The sequence below is a fragment of the Podarcis liolepis genome (assembly GCF_965112155.1).
Source record: "Podarcis liolepis genome assembly, chromosome: 16".
Lineage (NCBI taxonomy): Eukaryota > Metazoa > Chordata > Lepidosauria > Squamata > Lacertidae > Podarcis > Podarcis liolepis.
In genome coordinates, this window is record NC_139567.1 from 24,040,522 (window position 1) to 24,062,837 (window position 22,316).

Genomic DNA, 22,316 nt, shown 5'->3' on the forward strand with positions numbered 1-22,316 from the left:
GTCGGCATGACCTTGACTGAAGAGATAAGAGAACCAGTTTAAACCAGCTGTACTCAGCTTCTCTGAAGGAATAACCCAAACATCATGATCCTTCTACTTGCTTCTTTCGCACAGAGAAACTTCCAGAACCCTCTTGAACTCAGTAAAATAGGAAAGATCTTTACACTTCAGAGCAATACTTTCTGTACTAAGAAATGCAAGATGGCAGGGGGAAGTCTATCTAGTCCACCTGCCTTCTGTGACAAAGGGAAGAGTCATGTCCATTTTTCTGCCCTCAGTTGTCTCTGGCCCTACCCACCACTTGCATGGAAAGTTGCCCCCAAAGGCATGTGAAAATTCCCTCACCTTATTTTATAAAGTGACCAGCTGGAATTTTGTATTGAGGAATATGGATGGCACATAACTGTGCATATTACTGGTTGAACAGTACAATGTTATTCTAATAATTTCTTATCTGAGTATTACTATATTGTATGGTGTTTCACTTTTGTGCATCGCTTGGGGGTTCTCTCGAATATAAAGCGATCAAGACACTTCCTAAACCCATTCATCCAAAAACAGCTGCAGTATCTGTAGGTCAGGCTCTGCTTACCGGCTGAAAACTGCCAGGAGGGCAGGGCTCTGGCTGGATAGCCCCTTCCAGGGTGTAGTGACCTTCCTTTGCCATCATCTGAGTGGCTGTTTTAGCAGCACCAGGGCAGAAGTAGCCGGGTTTGCAAGGCCCCGTTGGAGCTTGAGGGTTTGTCCCATCACAGTAAAGCCTAGTATTAGAGGAGAAAATGTAGTCTACATTGGAACTCTCTCATTCACCGAGCGCTGAGATAATCTGCTGAGATCCTTCCCTGGGTGCCCTCAAGATCTGGCATGGGTTGGTGATGAGGTAGGGATCCTTTTGGTGGTGCCATCCTGTGTATAGATCTCCCACCCCAGGGAAATCCACCTGGAAATTTTTTTGTTATCCTTTTGGCACCAGGTGAAGGATTTTTCTTTTCATTCTCACAGGCCTTTAAAAGTGCTTTACGGTCCTGAGCTTGAACTGGTTTCAGCTGCTGCTCTTAATTGTCAGTTTTTATACAGGTGGTTACTTTAATCCATTTTATTGCATTGATTTTTATTGTTTTTAGACTCTTTGTAAACTGCCCTGGGAACCATGTGGGCTGAAGAGTCATCTAGGAATCCCCCAAAGTGAGCAAGCAAGTAAATCCATAGATATGGCAAATCTACATGCCCAAAATTGTGCTTATCTTAGAAATTGATTAACTGGAATTTCGTATTATCACATATCAGCCTTCGGGACCATGGATTTCCATGGTAAAGAAGGATGAACAGACACAATTCAAATGCCTTTTTAAAAAGATCCAGCACATTTATGGAGGATGCATAGTCAACAGCAAGGTCACATTCACACCGTACATTTAAAACACTATGATGTCACTTTAAACAGTCATGGCTTCTCCCAAAGAACTCTGGGTGATTAAGTTTGTTGAGGGTGCTGTGAGTTGTTAGGAGACCCCTGTTCCCTTCCACTTAATGGAGGCAATGTAATTGAGTATTGGGGAACTAGGACACACCCAAAAGGAATGTATATCACTTAAAAGGCCTGGTTTGTGAACTTTCCAGGGCCTTCTGGCTGATGGTTGTTTGAAGGATGCCCCCCCCCCGATCCTAGACCCTTCCTGATGAATGAAGGAATTTTGGATCCAGAATATCCAAGACCATCTCCACCCCCACCCCCCATGTGCTCCATTTTGGGGCCTAACATGGACTGCCAATGGTAATATGGCCAGCAGTTGATCTATGCCTATAGAGCTTCTTGCAGGCATAGCTGGGAGCTCTATAGTGGATGCAGCTCTCCTGATGATGGAGCTCTCCTCCTCCATCATTGTTCTTGCTATTTCCATTGCTCTTTATTAGATTTCCTACCTGCCCATCACCATGAGGTCCCAGGAGGAGTTACAACAAAGTTTAAAGAGTGGGGTTTGGGGGGGGGGGAGAGAAAATGAGGTGATCATTCTCATATATTGATACCATGGACAGGGAAAAAGAAAGAGGTGATGGTACTCTAATGCCAGTGAGTACCATCACAAGAAATGCACCAAGTTAAAACAAAATGAAGTCAAGATAATAAAGTAGGTCCTAAAATATCTCTCTCAGGTGCCAAAGGTCCAGGTAAAGAGGAGAATCTTTAGCATTGGCAAAGATTCACCTGAACTCAGTCCTAATCCCCTCTGGGTCAATCGATCTGGTGGCTTGATTATTAAATTATTTATGTAGTATATATCCACAAGCCATTATGTCCTGCATGTCACCTGGGCTTCTACCTGGCCCAGGGGTCTCTAGCCATTGCAGGTCACAGTACTATTATTGTGCAGCTGAGCAACATTCACCTATAGGATGAAGAACTCACCCAGGTGGACAATCCAAACACTGATTCAGGTGCTTCAACCCACTTGTGTTGCTGTAGGTTCCTGGAGGGCAGAGAGTGGTGATGGATGATCCAGGGAGGCAGTAGGCCCCAGGTGGGCAGATATTCCCTGTGACTCCATCTGTGGGCTGCTGGTTTTGGGGAATGGAAGAAACAAGACTGCTCTTGACTGGATTACTGAGGAAGCTAATGAACAGCCCAAAGGTTCTGTCCTGAGACTTATTATTATCAATTTGTAATGGCATAATGACAGAATAGACTTCAAAGCAGTTCACAAAGTATAAAAAGCACACTGTAAAGCAAACTGCTAAAGCTGAAATTCCTGCTTAATTAAATGCGATCAGCTTGGCTGTTCAGTCAGATAGCTCTGGTTAATCTTCAGTTATGAAGTATTAATTGGTCCTGCATTCAGGGTCCAACAATTGAGAGGTTGCTTTGAGTCCATATGGAGTAGGAAGATTGGGCAAAGCCCCTTCCCATACTGGAAATCAGGACTAGGGAATCTTGGTCTCTACAAGGGCAGCATTCCTTTGTGGGCAAACCAACCAAGGGCCGCATGGCAAATAGTTGGTGGAGCCAAAGGCTGTATTTTGTGCTTTTTATATTGTAATTGTATGTTGTGAACTGCCCTGAGACCTATGGGGTCTCAGGTATAGGGCAGTATACAAATTTAATAAATAATAATAACAACAATACTCCCCACTCACATGAAAACAGTAGGAAAGAACTGTATGTTGGTATAAACACCCCAAATTATGTCACTACTCCCGTGATTTTCTGAGTTTGTGGAATTGCAAAAGGACTTCTTCTAGAACCTATTAACATGGAAATGATCACTAAACTCACACTAGATTTCACTAGGATGTCCAGATTTGCATTTTGTGAAAGCTTAAATATAATGTAGAAATGAAGTTAGTGAAACATTGGGGAAATCGAATAAATTGTTAAGTGACTGCAGCCACTGACACCACTCTATTTCCATCTGGGCAAGCCAGAGTTGTTGTTGTTGTTGTGGTGGTTTTATTTTATACTCTGCCTTTTCCCCTGATGGGACTCAAGGTGGCTGACAGATAAAAATATGAACCACTAAAAACATAGAAACAACAATAATTAAAAACAATTAAACACTGATAGAATTAAAACTATATACCTATATAAAGGTAAAGAGACCCCGACCATTAGGGTCCAGTTGCGGACAATTCTGGGGTTGTGGCACTCATCTCACTTTATTGGCTGAGGGAGCCGGCGTACAGCTTCCAGGTCATGTGGCCAGCATGACTAAGCTACTTCTGGCGAACCAGAACAGTGCACGGAAACGCCGTTTACCTTCCCGCCGGAGCGGTACCTATTTATCTACTTGCACTTTAATGTGCTTTCGAACTGCTAGGTTGGCAGGAGCTGGGACCGAGCAATGGGAGCTCACCCCGTCGCGGGGAATCGAACCGCCGACATTCTGATCAGCAAGCCCTAGCCTCTGTGGTTTAACCCTCAGCTATGTACAACCTATTAAATATACCTGTTCAAGGACCAAAAAAAGCACCAGGATATGTAGAGCAAAGCTGGTGAGGGATGTGTCTTGGGGAGCCAGATGGAGAGGGATGCCTCTAGGCCTAAGGCCTGCTATAAATCTCTGCTATAAATTGATCATTGGCCTAGAACATGTAGAAGTGGAATGAGGAATTCCACCAGCATTCCTTGGAAAGGCCAAAGAGGGAGACTTACCTCTGAAAAGACAGAAACATCCACGCAAGAGATTTACTTACTGGTGACACCGCCCTACTCCAGCAGTAGAAACCAGCCTCACACCGACCACTTGGGGTTGTCTGTCCAGGAGCACCGCAGTAAAAACCTGCTCTACATGGGCTGCAGTCTTGCAGGCCTGCCAACCCCTTCCTGTTGCCATAGGTGCCTGCCGGACAAGGCTCAGGCTGGGATTGGCCACTGACACAGAAAGACCCCTAGAAAACAAAGCCACCATCTTATGGCCATTGGTCCCAAGATGCTGCATAGCCTCTATACTAATGGTGAACTCCATCTCTCAGTCTCTTCTGCAGCCAAAAACAAGGAGAGGTACCAGAAGGCTTGAGACAACCCCATGAGAAGAAGAAGAAGAAGAGGAGGAGGAGGAGGAAGAGGAGGAGGAGGAGGAGGTTAAGAAAAATCCTGTAAGCGTGGAAAAATCTCCAGAATGACTTAATGAGGACAGAGCATGCTTATCAGAGTATGGGATGCTGGCTGACTGTTGGACGAGAAGGGAGAAAACAGAGAAACTGGAGTGGTGGTGAATGGAATGGAGTATTTGGGGAGAGGGCATGGCTGGCTAGCTGGAACCCTGTGCAACATTCTGATGCAGGTACCATTCCCCCCCACCACCATTCCACTCTTCCCCAGCAACTTACCAATGGACACACTTTGGGTTGGGTCACAGCAACAGAGTCACAGTAGAATCCAGCTGGGCACGGTTTGCATATATCTCCTCCCCCCACAGTGGAATTATCCCAGTAGGAGCCTGGCAGGCATGGGAAAGAGAAGGGGAACCCAGTTCCTAGAGGACAGACGTATCCAGGGGGACAAGTCCCAGTCTAAGAAAGGAAACGCATACGGAGAGTCACACACAAGTGGGCTGTTAATTGGGTGAAGTTCTCATGGTAAGGATGAGAGAATCCAGCCTGACAACACAATTAGTGAGGCAATTATACAATCAGGAAATAGAAGGGGGGCGTGTTGCATAAGAATTCAAGGAGAACTGGGAGGGTGCATGCTTAAGGAGAAGATGGGGCATGAGTACTCACGGGCTGGGATATTCCTTGGGATTCTCGCCCTCCCCTGTAGCAGTACTTGCCCTTGGGGCACAGCAAGCACTGGTCAGCTCTGCCCAGTCCCCTCTGGCCACTGTAAGTCCCATTAGGGCACGGCCTGGCAGGTGGGTGCTGGAGGCAACAAGAGGAATGAAGCTGATTCTTGAACAGCCATAACACATTTGATACAGTACTTTAGAGTGTTCAGGCTCAATAAGCTCAATTCTAATTGTGCAGCTTCCTCTTCCACAACAGCTGTCTTATTAACATAGCAAAGGTAAGAAAAGTGTGCAATTATGAGAGGTGCCTAGGCTGAATAATGTGGCAAATCAGGGTTATTTGGAGGTCTTTTCTCCTCCCAAGTTGATGTATGAGGTCAATCATCCCCACAGGGATCAGTGTCCCTGTGAAGCCATAGAGTGCCTTGTTGCTGTATTTCTGTACCTTCTCCTCCTCCTTCTTTTTGTACAGAATAGCTGTGCATTTTTATATCACTCCTTATTTCTCCATGGGCTGTGCAAGAAGTGAGGCTGTCCAAAACATTGCCTGCTTGTTTGCTTAGCATAGCAGTGGAGGATTGTGTTTTTTTTTAATATATATATATAGAGAGAGAGAGAGAGAGTGAGTGAGTGAGTGAGTTAAAGGTTGAATTTAAGTGTTGTTGTTTTAAAAAAACACCCTACATTGTTCTGCTTTCACAAAAAGGACCCCACAGCTCTTCAGAGTCCTACAGGCAGTGTTCTAGACAGTGTTCTGTTGTACAATTTATATCGGAGGCCTATGGCTTATTGAGGATCTCAGACAAGGCTTACAAATCCTATTGCAATGCATCAGAAATTAGGGTCAGTGTGAAACTGCATATAGGTATATATCTCCAAGATATCATAGAGGAAAGCAAATTTCTTTTTATTTCCATCTATTTGAATACAATCTGATAATCTTAATCCACTCTGGAGGGGCTCCCATGTCTGTAAATTTCATCCACTTTGGCCAAAAAGTGAAACAGTTATAGCAATTTATTGATTTTTCAATCATAGTGAACTGGGAGACACAGAGCACCTCAAGAGCCAAACTATACCTTGAATGGGAGATTGCACAGAGTGACTCAGAAAGAAACTGGAATTTTTAAAAAAGTGGAAACCTTCATGGGTGCCCTAACACATGCAGGCATCAGGTTGGCAACTCCTGCTCTAGACCTGTAGGCATTAAGCTCTCTGTAGCAATTTCATTCCATGGGATCCCAGCATAGAGAATCATAGGAAAAGGGGGAAACAGTAAGTAAAGATGATCGAAACAAAGTACTTACACCATCACCCCGTGGGCAATAATAACCTCTTGGGCAGGCATGGCCACTAGTATTTGGAGCAGCTGTCAATCCTTCAGGGCAAAGCAGACCTGCTGGGCAGACCATCGTAAGAATCATAACCTCCCTGCTGGTGTTGATGTGTGCACAGTAATGCCCAATGAGGCAGGGTGAGCAAGAAGTGGATCCAGGGTCCTGCACAACAGGAGGAGGGGATTATCATTGTAGCATCATTTTAAACTCAGAGCTGGACTAATGTTGACCTACCTTTCAGGGTTGTTGGAAGGGTTCCCTAGGTACAATGAATCCAAAGGAGAGGCAAAGGTACTATGACAATAGGATAGTCTGCTGAAATGTGACTCAATTCACTCACCAAGGATGGCATCAGATAGGGCCAGTGCCAGCAATCAAATGCACACTCTGTGGTGTTAGACCCATAAGTGCCATAAGGGCAGGACTTTAGAGCTGATGTCAAGGCCCTACTAGGCAGAATGAGCAGGAGGATCAAGGATGAGAACCCGCTTCATCAGATGTTTTCAGTGAAGCAGACTTTGGTCCACAAAAACTTATGCCACAATAAATGTGTGGCTCTTTAAGGTGCCACAAAACTCTTTGTTGTTTTGGCTGTGACAGACCAGCAAGGCTGCTCCCTACAGTGAGAAACAAAGCTTTTCCTTTGGGCAGCCTTTCAGAATTGGCGGGGAATCATGTCCCTCACCCTACCTTGCTGAGTGCTTTTGCACTCAGGTCAGGCTTGTGGGCTTTCCATAGTCATCTAGCCAACCACTGTAAGATCTCGATGCTGCCCTAGATGGGCCTTTGACCTGATTCAGCAGAGCTCTTCTGATATTCTGATATGGAATGCGATGCAAATGACAACCGGTACCATTGCCCTAAGTTCAGTCTCCTAGCAGCTCCTGCAAAACGAAGCAGGGAGAAGTTGCAAATGTGCAGATCAATGTTTCTTCCTGAATCTCCCTTGCTTGGATTTCAAGGCCGTTATTTCTGCTTCCTCTATAACCTCTGCAGTATGCTCCCTTAAGCCTGCCTCCAATCGCTTGTCGACCTGCCTCTCTATTTTAAAGCAGGTCTAGCCTTGTTTTTGCCCTAGAAATAATCCCTGTGAGTCTTACTTACTCAGCCTACAGCCCAGGTAAAAAGACAAAACAGGTGAGACAATCTATGCCTGTCTATCACAGGGCTCTAACTCATCATTCATTCCATATCTCTGATCGCAAAAATGGTTCTTCTAAAATGATAAATTGCCAACATTCTGAAGCTGCAGAAAAGCAGCCTGGATGGGAACAATACATGCATATAACAGAGAGCGGAAGTGTTTTGTTTTTGTTCTCCATCAGTATGGAAATGTTTCTCATCACAATTTAGCCACAGAGTTTGCCATTTGCTTGTCAGAAGACCCATGCTGCTCATCTCCAATTTTGTGGCTTTAACATTCCTTTCCTTTCCTTTTAAAAAAATATTTGATGGCAAAATGAGCATTCAATTGAATTGTAATTTCTACCCTCCCCAGGAGCCAACCAGGAATAGTAAAATATGCTCCATTCTTTTCTGGAGTTTTAACCATCCTGACAATGAGGAGGAGAAAATAGTCCAAATGACCCATTTCTTCAAAATGGCAAGTGGCCAGCTGGGTGACCAGACCCTATTAAAAATCACAGCAATTTCTATGTCTACTATCTTAAAAGAACCCCACCCCTCCTATGATTTGCATTAATGATCATGGATGGGTTACTAGATCACTGTAGAGCTAGTGCTATGCTGTGGGTGGGGCTGCTTGCTAAAACACAGCCTTCAAGACCATTGCCTCAGTGCCCCAGAGATGGTCACTTTTCATCTGTTACTATGAAACAGTAGTACCAATCTAAACAAAGGCCACCTGGTATAGCCTGGCTGCAGTTAATCAACTGTAAAAATTGATCATCATTTTAATGCAAATTTATCCTAATATTATTGTATGCAATTTTATTTAATATACATAGTTTTGCAAAGCAATTTCACTTAATGTAATTCATCTGTGTATCTTATTTTTACCAGAACATGCATTTTTTATGCAAACTTTTACCCTAGTATATGCATTTTTCTACCCATTACTCAGCAGGAGAAAATGCATTGCAAAATTCAGAGAATTTCAACTCTTGAAGGATGGTTGTGTTTCAGCTTGCCTATTGTTTCAGGAAGTGCAGTTTAGGTAGGTTCAAACTGAACCAAATTTCTCCTTCACCCCTATAAAGTCATTCCCACTGCCTAAGAAATCTGGTGGTACTTACTGAAAATTGGCCAGCTCCACATGCATACGGGGTTATGGTGCCCAATTCAGGGCAGTGATACCCTCCAGGGCAGGGTATGCAGTCACTAGTTGATTTTGCTCCTTGTTCTGAATGGTAAGTCCCCCTACATAAGGAAGCAGGAGAAGATGGAAGACAGTTACCATTAAGAGCAGCCAGGGAAGGGGAAATTCATCAGTGCTGCCATCTGGTGGCGAAAAGGGACCCTCTGCTTTGTGGTGTGGGCTTCCTGCTGTCCCTTTCCACTGCCCTCAAGTGGGGTTGCCTCATTTATTAGCACCACAATGAGATCTGGAATTACTGTCCTTTTCAAAATGGTCCATAGTTCACAGGAGGGCATGGGGCACGGAAATGCTTCTGGGTTTAATAAGTTTGTAATATAAAGTGAGTGCCTAAAACTAGGTGTCTTTTTATTTTATTTTTTAAAAAAAGACATAGATGGACAGTTTTTGCCCTAGGAAGCTCCTATGTCATTGACTCATTATTGTAGCTTACCTAGCATTATGATTAATCTATTGTGATTCATGTTACAATATCAAAGTATTGCCCAGTATGGGTCGTATCCAATGGTAGTCATGTTCAGAGTAGACCCACTGAAATTATTGAACACAACTAACTTGGCTCTTTTAATTCCAATGGTTCTACTCTGAGTAGCTAGTCATTGGCTTCGTTCTTCTTCCTTTACTTACGGTGGGCAGAGCACTGGTTTGGCAGTTCCTTCTGGGCAGTAAGCTCCTCTGGGGCAAGCTACACAGTCATCCATCTTACCATTCCCAAGCCTGGTGCTGAAGGTCCCTTCTGGGCAAGGGAACTGAGTGCTTGTCTGAGTACCTTTCCCAAAGAGAAAGAGGGAACAGGGCAAAGCAAATGTAAAAGAAAGCTATCTTGAATGAAGTAAACTAAAAAGTTAGTTCATTGGTAGAAACAGATTATTGTCATCAGTTATATTTCTAGCCTGCTTTTCTCCCATGGAACTCAATGGGGTTCCTAGTGACCTCTCATCTAGGCACTGATCAGACACAGGCTTACTTTGCAAGGTTGTTCCATCATGTGTTCTCAGACCATGCTCATGAATCAAGCTTTGTTTGCTAAGATAGTCAGTCCAAGTGGGACCTGCAACAAAATGTTACAGTATAGGCTGCTTTTGTTCAGGGTTCCAGCCAGCCAGACCTTTCCCTTTCTCAGGATACTGTATTCCACCACCCTATCTTCCTCTCCAAGAGACACAAAGACACTGTAGTCCCCGAGAATGCTGAATCCTCATTGGGCTGTTTAGATTCCCTACCGCCCCACCGCCCCACCCCCCAAACACTCTCCAATTGTCTTTTTTCCTCCCAAAGTGCTTTGAAGCATTTCAGACTGTGCCATTCCTTCAACCCTTGTGTATAGAAGGTGACATTTTGACAACACAAAGCATCAGAACTTGGAGACTTGCTAAATTTGCTATTAGCTGGTGGGGTAACTGAGAGATACATCCTCAAAGGAGAAGAGTCATGACTCAACCAAAGTAGGAAACCCCAGGCTCAAATCTCCTAAGTGATCAGTCTTGGGGAGGGGAACTGTGAAAGCCCCCATCCCAGCTGAGATCCTAGGGGAGCAGCTGACCTTTAGACAAGGCAACGCTGGGATAGACGCATCAAAAGTCTGTTCAGAGCTAGGCATAGTCCCACACTGGGAGAGGAAAGGGCTATTGATGATTACAAGTCATGATGGCTATGCTTTGCCTTCATGGTCAGAAGCAGTAATGCTTCTTTATACGAGTTGCTTGAAACTGCAGGGTGTGTGTGTGGCTCTTGTGCTTGGGTCCTGGTTGAGGGTTTCCCATAGGTTGGCCACTGTGAGAACAGGATACTAGAATGAAACGGGCCATTGGCCCCATCCAGCAAGGCTGTTCTTACATTCTTATCAAGAGCATTCCTAAATTTGAGGCTGCCCAAAACTGCAGCATGCCATATTGGCCGTGTGTCTTACTCATTTCCAGTTATGGCTGTTCTCGAGAGCCCAGACATTCAGCTAGGCACAACATAGGTCTGGCACAGCAAGGCAGCTCTTGTGTGTCCTTATGCGTGAGTCAACTAAAGCGTTGGCAGCAAGCTAGAACAGTGGAAGGCATTTGGAATGGCAAAGACTTATATCGTATCCCCAGTTTTCATATCCATGTGTATTTGAAATGCCGGGTGGGTGAAAAAATAGGCTCAACCCTCTTGAGTGTGTGTCTTGATGCTTCTCTTGGACCCGTGGCCTCTTATTTATTTTCTTCAAAAAAAAAAATTATTCATTTTATAACACAAATAAACAACACAAACAGGAAAACAAACAATAGAAACAGATTATTGCCTTATCCTTATTTTTTCTAAACATTATTAGGTGGGCTTCCCCAAGTCCCCGCATCTGATTTTCATTTTACCTCATCTTTAGCAGTTTACATATATCATAATTTCTAACCATTTTTTAATCATACTTACTTTAACCATAAAAATCTTCACATTTTATCACTTGCAAATAATACTATTTTAAAATACACTATCTTCTACTTCTAACCCTACAGCCTAAATCCACTTCCAAAGCTCTTAGGGGCCCTGATCCTGCCAAGCCCTGCATTGGTCCTAATTTACTGGCAAGCACACATTCTCCACAAAAAAGGCACTGGGAAAACATCAGTCATGATCAAGGGTATGAAAAACAGATAGCAACCTGGTCAATTTCTCCTTACCTTCTGGGCAGAAGTGACCGGCACTGCAGCTTCCAGAAGGTCCATGAGCCCCTGCCATGCAGAACCATCCTGCTGGGCATGGAACACACTCATCTTCGGCAGCTAACCCAGTCTTGTTGCTCCATGTGCCAGGGGCACATTTGTACTGTGTTGGGTGCTTGGTTCCTGGTGGACAATAGTGACCAGCTGGGCAGGGGACAGGGGGCTTCTGCTTCCCTCCTGAGCCTGCAGAAAGACAGATGGATAGTCAGCAGTGAAGCCCAGCCTAACACATGTAATCAAGGTCAGCTGCCCTGGTCAGAAGGGCAGAACTGCAGCTAAAGTCTGAGTGGGGAGCTGATATGGGAGAAAGGAATAGCTAGCTCTTGAAACAAGTCAGGGATGGGAAGTATCTTCAGCCTGAGAGCTGCATTCCCTTCTTGGAACCGTTCTCAGGGCCACACACCAGTGGTGGTGGTGGGGCAATGAATGTAGAAGGATCAATGAATATAAATCTTGCCTCTCTAAAGTAGGCTAGTCTCTATGCACACTCCCCTCTCTATCCTCCATCCAGGATAGCTCCATTGGTTGCAGCATGGTGCTGATAACAGCAAGGTTGCGGGTTTGATCCCTGTATGGGACAACTGCATATTCCTGCATTGCAGGAAGTTGGACTAGATGATGCTCGGGGTTGCTTCATAGGATTCTATGAAAGCAAGTGGCATTATCAGCATCGAAGGAGGCATTTTAGCCAGGAAAAATACTCAGGGAGGATAGCACACAGACCAAGGAGAGAGGGGATGGCTGGGGAGGCCGTGTGGCTAGGGAGAGTACCAAGGACCAGGTAAAGGCTTAGAGGGCCCATATTTGACTCCAGGTCATGAGATTCTTCACCCCTGAAACCAGACCCAAGAGTAATAATCATCTTTGCAGTTCCCCCAAACAGAGCTGCTACCCACAATTCTTTGGTAGAGAATAAGGATGTCATGACAGCTGCAAAGAGAAGTGTACAGAATATCTGGCAAGTAGGCAGTAAAAAGAGCTGACCTCATCTCTTCCTCAAGTCACTAGTCCCTGGCAACGTTATGTCCCACTAGCTAAGAGCCACTTCTCAAATGGCAGGTCTGCTGCTCAGCTTATCCAAGTACAGAATGGCATACCTCTCGTGCAGACAAATCGCTCTGGACAAGTTTCACACTGGGATTTATCAAAGAGGTCAGAGCGGTTGCTGAATGTTCCTGGCGGACAAGCGTTGCTGGGAGCATGAGGGCTAGAGGAACCAACCGGGCAGATGTATCTGATGACATAAAATATACTCAAGTCATAATCAGATAGAAAGAAGAGAGAGGACTCAAAGCTCCCAGACTACTGTGCTTTGCCACTAGGAAACAGCTTCTCAGCTGCCATGGCCTCTGCTCTTGTTGTGTGGAACAATGGGGTTGCCATAGTCACCACTGTGTGACATCACTAGTGAGGAGTGACACACCTCCCATTCCCTGCCTGCCCTTACCCGTTTGTGACCTAATAAATATATTTATTGCATCACTGTACCACTGTAGCACTCACCACTGAAGTCCTCTGAACAGTATACAATTATTATTATTATTAACCACAATCCAACCTTGTAAAAATGGGCTTTTCTTCAGCTAGAACTCACCAGAACTCAGCTTTGGCACCTCTCAGGTGGGCATCATTGCCATTATAAAAGAATAAGGGAGGTGTTCGTGGTATGCTCTGGCACCTCTTTTTCTAGAAAAACAGCATTGCGTATGACCAATGGTGAGAGGCAATGCTTTTTTTTCTCATTAAAAAATGTTGAGGGGTACTCTCAATTTGACTCAAGAAAATTACCATTTTATAGTTCAAACTGGGAAAAATAAATACAGTAAATGGACAAAAGGACAAAGATTCACAAAATGTTTAGGGGTATGCGTCCCCCTGCGTCCCCCCAGGAAAAAAGCGCTGGTCAGAGGTAATGGGGAGAGGTGTCTGAAACATCTGGAGGGCTTCAGATGGTGAAAGGCTGACCTGGGACACTTTCTCTAAGCAGTGATGGACAATGTTATAGCCTGGTCAAGGGTCAGGTATGGTGGATGTTGGAGTGCACCTAGCAGTACTTGCTGGGGTAAATTCAAGGACACTTATTCCTCTGTACATAAGCTGCAAATATGAGGCTGCTGATATGAATAAAGGCCATAAGAAAGTATCCACTTTTCCCTTTTCATTATAGTACTTTCACTAGCATAGAAGCCTATGAGATCCATTGGAAGGAGAGACACCATAGCATGCCAACTGTGAATACCATTTTAAAGGCTCCTGCTTTCAAGTGTATTCACTGCCGCAGCATATATACTGGCAACATGACTCTGACTGCTACTGCTATGCATCTGCTTCACTGCTGGAGTGCTCCCAAAGACAGCACCCAGCTGTGGAGATACGGCTTGAACTCAATGGGAAGAAAGATCTGCCATTTGTGAACGGTGAAAATCATGATGATGCTTCTCTTTCAACAAGGAGGAAACTGTTGCAGAGGACCAAATGAATAATGATAGGCCATCCCTGATTATAAACAGCGGCACAGCTCAAGTTCCAGCAAAGGAAGTGAATTCTGTGCCTTCCGAAAGGCTGATCACAAGTCTGAAACTAAGGGTCAGCCCTTGGTTGAGAATCTTCATGTTTTAGCATCAAAGCCAAGGCCATTCCTACCGAGCACAAATAAAGTTCAAAAACAGTTTCTTGCAGATCCTTTTCACAAGAAGCTGTATGCCACTAAAAAGGAGAGTTACTGTCCATTCAGTGTGTGAGGAAAGCTGATGTTGCATCATTCTTGGGGAGAAAGAGACACATCTGCCTAAAGGCAATAAAAAATCTTAAGCCATCTGTGCTTTGGGGCTTCAATATGTTCGGACTTAAACACATGAAGCACAGTTTGAGCTTAAAATGTGAATTGGAAGGCATGTTAAACATTCCTTTTTTCCTTTTACTAATATAAGGCAATCAAGATTGCACATCCAGCCATCTGTCATGGCAATGAGATTCCTGCATTGCAGTGGGTTGGAATAGATGACCCTCGGAGTCACTTCTAACTCTATAATTCTATGATTCTATGACTCCAGTAAGCCAGTGTGGTGTAGTGGTTAGGGTGTCGGCCAAGGGCCTGGGAGACCAGGGTTCAAATCCCCACTGGGGGGCAGCCACTGTCTCTTAGCCTAGCTTACCTCACAGGGTTGTTGTGAGGATAAAATGAGGGACAGAGCTACACACATCACCTTGAGCTTCTTGAAGGAAAGGTGGGACATTAACATAACTTAACTTAACTTAACTTAACTTAACTTAACTTAACTTAACTTAACAACAACATAACATAACATATATTGGTCTCAGGGTCTTTGTGCCTGCTGTAGACAATACGCTAAGGTATAGTGGTTGGATTAGGACCAGGGAGACCACAATCGTTGGTAACTGTCAGGGAACTGCCATCGGAGCCAGAGGGAGAGGGAGGGCTCCAGAGGGATTCCGGAGAGCGTCCCGGGAGGGAGAGAAGCAGCACATCTTCTGGGGATGGAAATCAGCGTAGCACCAGTGGAAAAGGGGGGCAGATGGGGGAATCGGCGAGGTGGCTCCATGACTCCTCACCGGGGACCAGTGGGGAGAGCACGGGTCCTCCGCTGCCCACACCCTCCCTGCGCAGAAGGCTTCCACGCAGGGAGACTAGGCGGAGACTAGGCATCAAAGAGCTTCTTTGCTGGAAGAAGTTCAAGAAACGCCCACTGACGGATTCTGCCAGCGATTGAGACAGCCACGGGCGAGTGGCTGTCCAGACAGAAAGGGTTCACTAAGGCAACCCAGCCAGGTGTGGCGCTGATTTACGCACAAGCAACCCTTAACAAGAACCATTACAGTAAACAATGATTGAGGAGTGGCAGATGAAGATGATGGACTATGCGGAGCTAGCCAAAATGACTGTAAAGATCCAGAACCAAAGCGACCAGAAATTCCAGAGAGATTGGAGTAAATTTATTGAATATTTAAGGGATCATTGCAAAAACGTGAAGACACTAGCAGGAATGATATAAACTCTGTAACACATTATAAAAATAGTATCTGACCATGGATAAATGGAAGGATTTGACATGTATGGAAGGACAAAAACTGACAGTAGAAATGCGTATGCAATTTATTAAGAAATTGGAAACCAGCTGAAGGGAGAGAGGGAAGTCACGCGTTTGGTGGAGCAAATGTTTTAGAATGGCTATTATAATGTTGTAATATTTTATGTTTTTAAATGGAAAATAATAAAAATTATATTATAAAAAAGGAGACCAGGGTTCGAACCCCCACTGTTTAGGTGGTCTTGGGCCAGTTACTATCTTTCAGCCTAACCTACTTCACAGGTTTGCTGCGGGGATAAAATAGCAGTGGCGGCAAAGCATGTACATCATCTTAAGATCCAAGAAGGAAAAGTGGGGCATAAATGTAAACATAATTAAGAATTTTAAAAATAGTGTTCCAAGGGTTGGAGACCAGGATAGCCAAAAGATTATCTCACCCTTTGCATGCTCAACCAGCTGCTGCTGCACTCTGCAAAAGAAGGTCTCCTGCAGATACCAACTTATGACGAGGTTTGTTCCATACAGTGTAAGAATTGGGTCTTTAGTGTAGTGATACACACCCTTTGGAATTCCTTCCTGTCAAACATCAGACAGGAGCTGTCTCCAATGTCTTTTTGGTACCTGTAATGGGGTTGAGTTACTCGTGCGTAAATTGTCCCGTTAAGGGGTTAATTGCCTTGGTTAAACCGTCCTGACTACACAGCCCATCTCAGCGTGGCTGTCTCAGTCGCTAGCAGAATCTGTCTGTGGGCGTTTCTTAAACCTTTTCCAGCATAAAAGCTGTCTGACTCCCAGTCGTTTCCGCCTTTCATTGCGCGGGAGTCTTCTGCACAGGGAGGGCGTGGGTAGTGGAGGACCAGTGCTTTCCTCACTGACGTCCAGGGAAGAGTCCCGGAGCTCTCCCTCCGCTTCCCCCATTTCCCCTCCTTGATCCCTGGTGTTACACCTATTTCCTTCCTCCTCTACCAAGCTGCGTCCCCACCTAGTGCTGGTACCTTCTCCTGCAGAATCGGAGAGCCTCTCCTTCACCTTTCACTCTGATGGCAGTTCCCTGACAGTACCTGTTGAAGTTTTTCCCCTTTTTGACAGGCAAATGGAGATATCTTTCTCCTAGTCTGTATTGGATCTGAAATTGTTTTTACATCTGAAATGGTGTTGTTATTATTATTATTACTATTATTATTAAAATTTATGAACAGCCCTTCATTCGAAGATCACAGGGTGGTTGACAATTGTTTTGAGGTATTTTATGGGAAGTGATTCACAAAGAGAATCAAATATAGAAGCAAACCCTGGTCAAGCGGGCTTCCCTGAAAGTAAGGAATATAAAAGAGGCAAGCACAGCAATACTTACCCAGCCATGCACTCAGAGTCTGGCTCAGCCAAGCCAGCTTGGGTGCACGCTCTCCCTGCAGGGCAAGGCCTGCAGTCTGCAGATTCATCTTGCCCCTGGAGTGGATTGTGGGTCCCTGAAGGGCATGGGCTTGGAAAATTTGCCCCATTTGGGCAGAAATATCCCACAGGGCACTTCAGGCACTGTTTGACTCCTGGGTGGGGAACAAAAGAAAAAGGTGGTGTCACTGCAATGAAGACAGCAGCTACTGTTCTGCTGTCTCCCAAGGAGACCTAGTTTTTGGGAGGATGCTGTGAATCCTGCCAGCAATTCCTAGCCCTGCAGTAAAACAGCTTTCACTTTGTTAAACGTCTTCAAGCTTGCAAAGCAGTAGGGTGCATTTTCAAGACAGCAGAGTAGATAACTGACTGCTCGGTGGTCTTTAACTGTTGGATGGGCACACACAGTGCCTGAATAAAAAGGTTGCGGCTTATGGATGCTGCTAAATGTCCCTACTTCCTCTCTCCTCTCTCTGTAATTCAAGCAGTTGTTCATGTGTACAATCAGGGGAGTGAAGGGATGGATTCTATACACCCCTTCATGGATCAGTTCAAGGTAGTTACTTTAAAGGCAGAACTATATGTGTGCATGTTAGCTGATCAGGCTTAACTAATGCGAGGTATAAAGCTGTGATCGTGGATATTTGGTGAAACAACCACACAATCAAAACATCTCTTTAAGTACACACACACACACAGAGAGAGAGAGAGGTTCCTTTGTGGTACATCCTGTGGTTCTGCATCAGAATGCCGTAAGAGCAGAAGGCAGCAAGTCCAGAACTTCTGGTTTCCCTTTCAAATTAAAAAGTTTTTAGTCTTTGTACTGCAAAGAAAATAGCCATTAAGGTTTGCGGTACGGAATGCCTGCTGCAATCTCAAAAGTGCATGCTGGCAAGAGCTCTGGGCAGGGCTTCATTCTCTCTCTCTCCAATGCTATTGTTTGCTCCTCCCCAAAACAACAAGAAGCCAGATACAATTATGCAAGCTAATTTTGTTTGCTTTGCACAATTTGTATGGATTCAGCTTTCCTTGGCACAGAACTTGGATTATCCAGAATCAGTATTATGATGTTCACCTAATAATCAGGGATGGTGGGAATTGTCATTCAGTAAAGACTGGGCGTTTGGTGCTAGTTAGAAATCCCTGTACTTTATTATTATTATTATTATTATTATTATTATTATTATTATTATTATTATTGGAAAATTACAAACTGAACATCCCCCAGTTTCTCCAACCTGAAGGCTTAGCTTAGATATAAACAATAAAAGCAAAGTTCATATAAGCCCTGAGACAGACTCATATCTGCTAATATCAATATGAAGGAAAATGCTAACACAACTATATATTACAGAATGCAGCAGGTATGCTTTGTCCTGTCTTTGTTCCTGTAGTGGATGAATGACCACTGGTTCGCCCTGAAAGCCTCTCAGGTTTTTTGCCCTCTAGCTGCACAAAGTTTTGCATCAATTTCACAGAAAACTTTACGTCCCAAATTACACAATACCATTTTTGGACATTTAAATACTTTGCTTCTCTCCAAGCATTAATAAGTAACCAATTAAATGCTTTATATAATAAGTGCTGGCTTTCTCCATTGAATATACCCAAGAGTGCTATTTCAGGAAGTTGCTGTTTTTTAAACAGATTTTTCCAGCTTTGTTGTTGTTATTATTTCTATAAATATAGCATCTCAGAACTAGCAACTTTGGCACAGTCCCACCACATATGCGTGAAGGAACCATGAGCTGCACATCACCTCCAGCAAGCAGGCAAATAGGACTTATCCATTTTAGCTATGCTATATAAAGCCCTTCCTTGTGCTCTTGAACAGTGATGCAGAATCAAGAATTAGGGAACCCACCCCATTCCCACCAGCAGGTGGCACGATTGGACTAGCTGAGCTTTAAATATCATCCGTCTGTGGTTTTCGCCCCCCTCATATGAAAATGATAAAAAGCAGTCGGGAATTTTGCTCAAAGCCGATCATATGAGAATGAGAAATATTAAACTCAAAGTAAATATACCAGCCTGTGAACACTTGTGGGTATCGGCTGGCTATTGTCTCTTTGTTAATGTAGTTAAAAGCGAGGACACCCGGGGCTGGGACTTCAGAGAGCCAGGTCTGTGCAAAAAGCCAAGCCCATATTCGTATTCAGAATGGAGAGCAATGAATGGGTTTCACAGACCAGCGATAGACTTAGTGCAAACACTCGGATACCTGCATGAATGACAAACATCCTGAATGGGTGGCGGGGTCCTTGGAACTGTGTGACTTAAACAATGGAGCCCGTGCATGATGGGCGCAGACTGGGAGGTTGGCAAGATGAGGGGGAGAGAAAAATAAATGAAGTCTGGCTGGAACTACCCCCCTTCCTAGCCACACATTCAGTGAATGCATTGTCATCGGGCAAGAGGAATTGCACCCCCCCCATAAGTGTAAAACCACGCACCCACACAAACAACTTTCCATTGTAAAGACTGGCAGCACTTCTAACAGAAGAACATTGGAAGCTGCCTTATACTAAGGCAGGCTGACGGTCCAGTTAGCTCAGTATTGCCAACACTGTCTGGCAGAAGCTCTCCAGGGTTTCAGAAGAGGAACATATGCAGCCCTAGCCAAGGGATTGAACATGGGACATTCTGCAGGCAAAGCAGATGATCTAGTACTGATCCATGTCTCTTCAGAAAATAAAAGTCTGGCATGGAATAGGCTAAGAATCAAGCTATTGAGGACTTATTTATAGGCCTTCCCCAACTTGGCCTGGGAGGGTGTGGCTCTCATTGACTCCAGCTACAAAAGCTGAGGCTGCTGAACAGACTATTGTTGATGACTACTTTTGTTATGTTGTAATTATGTATTTTATTTTATTTTTATAAAATTTTTATTTGGTTTTCTGCTTTTATAAAGACAAAACATACACAAAGAAGACAAAAGACAAAGACATGTATAAAATCAGCAAATCCCCATTTCATAACCTTGTTCCTTGACTTCCCCCCACCTCCCCTCGTGCATCCCAGTTTCAAGATTATATCAGCAAGTTGGTGTTTCTCCTCTTAACAATCTTATTCATCTTATTACCTTTTTTATAATAAAAATTGATTTTCATAAGTTGGACTTAAGTTCTCTTCCATCGATTTTCATTTTATCTTAATTAAGAGTCATCTTAACCAAACCTAGAAGTCTTAAGAGTTTATAAGAGTCTCTTCTTCCCTCCCTCCCATCCCCGGTTTTTGTCCCTTCCCAATAAAAATCCAAATTCGAGATTCTCAGCCTGGGTTCCTCACGTCCGAGGCTTTCAAATCTCTTTCAGTCCCTCTTCGCCTGTCCTGTTGGTAATCCTTTATGTCAGTCGTCGAGTCTGGGAAAAGTTCTTTCACCATCAAAGTGTATCCTCTTCCCACAAGAAGATTCAAAAGTAACTGCTGAAGAATTTCCACAAAGTCTATCCCTTCAAAGTCTAAGTCCAAACGGAGGCCCCAATCATATTTCTTTATTTTAAATTCCTGTATTCCATTTTGTCTTGGGACCTCCTCCTTCTTCTTCTGTGTCTTTCGCAGACTTGTGGTAGATATGTTCCCAGCGTCTCCTTGCTTGTATTCCGCAGATGTCAACTTTTGGTTGTTGCTTCCCAGGATTACTTCTTCTTTTTCTTGTTGTTTAGTCTCTTCCAGCTCTGTAGATATTGTTTCCCAATCAGCTGTGGATTCTTTCTCATTGAGGTCCTCAATACAAAGAGCAGAGTTGCCTGTTCCCAAGGTCATAGTCTCAAGTTGTTTATTCATGGCCAAGCTCTGCTCTTGTAAGATTCCCACCAATTGAAACATCCTTTCGATTTCCACTAGTAACTTTCCTTCCACAGCCATTGTATCCATTGTAGTTTCACAGAATTCCCCCTAGGGGGAATCTGGTTACTTATTTACCTTTTCACCAACAATCCTTTAACTGATTATTGTTACTTTGTTTCCAACAGTTTTAGCTCAATTATAACTCGTCTTAGTCCAGAGGGATCTTAAATGGCAATTTCTCACTTTAAACCGCCCGTTTGGCAGCTTTGACAGCTGTCAAACTCCGCAGCTCTTACACAGGCACAAAGCAGGACGTTCCCGAGCCCGGGAGGGGGGGTTGTTTAAAACAAAAGGAAGGTTTCCAAAACTCCGCTCTCCAGTCCAAAATTTCCTTTAGTTAAATCTTGGAAGTTAATGTTCTTTTTCACTCACCCCGCCAAGGGTAGGCTCTCCAGCTTAGCTCTTGTGTCGTTGCTTAGATCGTCTGCAAGGGGGGGGGTGCGGACTTCCTTTTAGCACACCCCCGGTCGTCTCCAATTTAAGGTAAATTTTTTAAAGTCCCAATCCGTCTTACTCACGGGTGATTCTTTCAGTCCAAATTTTCAAGGAAGGAAGTCAGCGCTCTCTGGTCATGGCTCGCGGCTTCGCTCTACCAAGGTAGCGATCGACTCTCAGTGCCACGCCACCCCCGTATCCCCTCCGCAGCCTTTAAAAAGGCTCTTTGCGAATCAGGGGGGCGCTTAAGGCACCCGCCGAGTCTTCAGTCCGCAGGCTTCCGCGCCTGCGGTTTTTAAGGGTCCCCGCGTCGCCGGCGCGGCAAAGACCCATCCTCGGTAGAGCCGATTCCCTCCGGAGCTCGGAGGGAATCCGCCATTTCCAGATCGCGTCAACCCGGAAGTCCTGTAATTATGTATTTTTTTTCACCTTGTACATGGTTTGAACTGTGGAAAGGCGGCAAACAAATAAAATTGTGTGTGTATGTTATCTGCATTTCAGCCACTGTAGTTCTGGAAGAGGAAGTGGAAACCCCTCTCGGCATCCTCCTCAAACTACAGCTGCCAGGATCCTGTGGGGGAAGCCTCCAGGTGCCTGCGAATGGGTTTCCAGATGTTGATGGACTACCCATCATGCTTGGCAGATGGCCATGGTGGCTTATGCTGATGGGAGCTGGAGTTCAAAGGAATCCCAGCCATGCAAACACATCCGAGGTGTGAAGCAGGACTGGTGAGGGGTGTTTGGCCTGGGGAGTGTTCTGAGGGCCAGACAGGGAATCCTGGAGATATGCATTTAACACACACACCCCAAGTCTGTTCCCCACTCCTGTTGTATCTGGAGGGCAGAATGGGGATGGCTACCCTAGGTGGATTCATGTAAGAGGTGCCAAGAAACACCCATTTCAAATCCTGCCAGAGAAACCTGGGAGTCTTGTCAACTGAGATAACAGCTTAGAAAATGGCCTGGGAGTGCTCTGCCAAAATCTGCCCCAATGACATCATTCT

General features: G+C 44.6%; 1 protein-coding gene across 1 annotated transcript in view; it reads right to left on the reverse strand.

Moving 5' to 3' along the window:
* The window catches only part of LOC310695940 (uncharacterized protein), a 146,495-nt gene that overhangs the window by 94,614 nt on the left and 29,565 nt on the right, over positions 1-22,316 (reverse strand). Inside the window, exons 9-19 of the mRNA XM_083480876.1 lie at positions 16,991-17,183; positions 12,685-12,821; positions 11,546-11,770; positions 9,522-9,663; positions 8,815-8,938; positions 6,530-6,721; positions 5,218-5,355; positions 4,825-5,007; positions 4,189-4,383; positions 2,408-2,556; positions 593-761 (exon numbers count right to left, since the gene is read on the reverse strand). Coding sequence (XP_083337002.1) covers positions 593-761; positions 2,408-2,556; positions 4,189-4,383; positions 4,825-5,007; positions 5,218-5,355; positions 6,530-6,721; positions 8,815-8,938; positions 9,522-9,663; positions 11,546-11,770; positions 12,685-12,821; positions 16,991-17,183 — 1,847 coding nt within the window. The remainder of the gene's footprint in view (positions 1-592; positions 762-2,407; positions 2,557-4,188; positions 4,384-4,824; positions 5,008-5,217; positions 5,356-6,529; positions 6,722-8,814; positions 8,939-9,521; positions 9,664-11,545; positions 11,771-12,684; positions 12,822-16,990; positions 17,184-22,316) is intronic.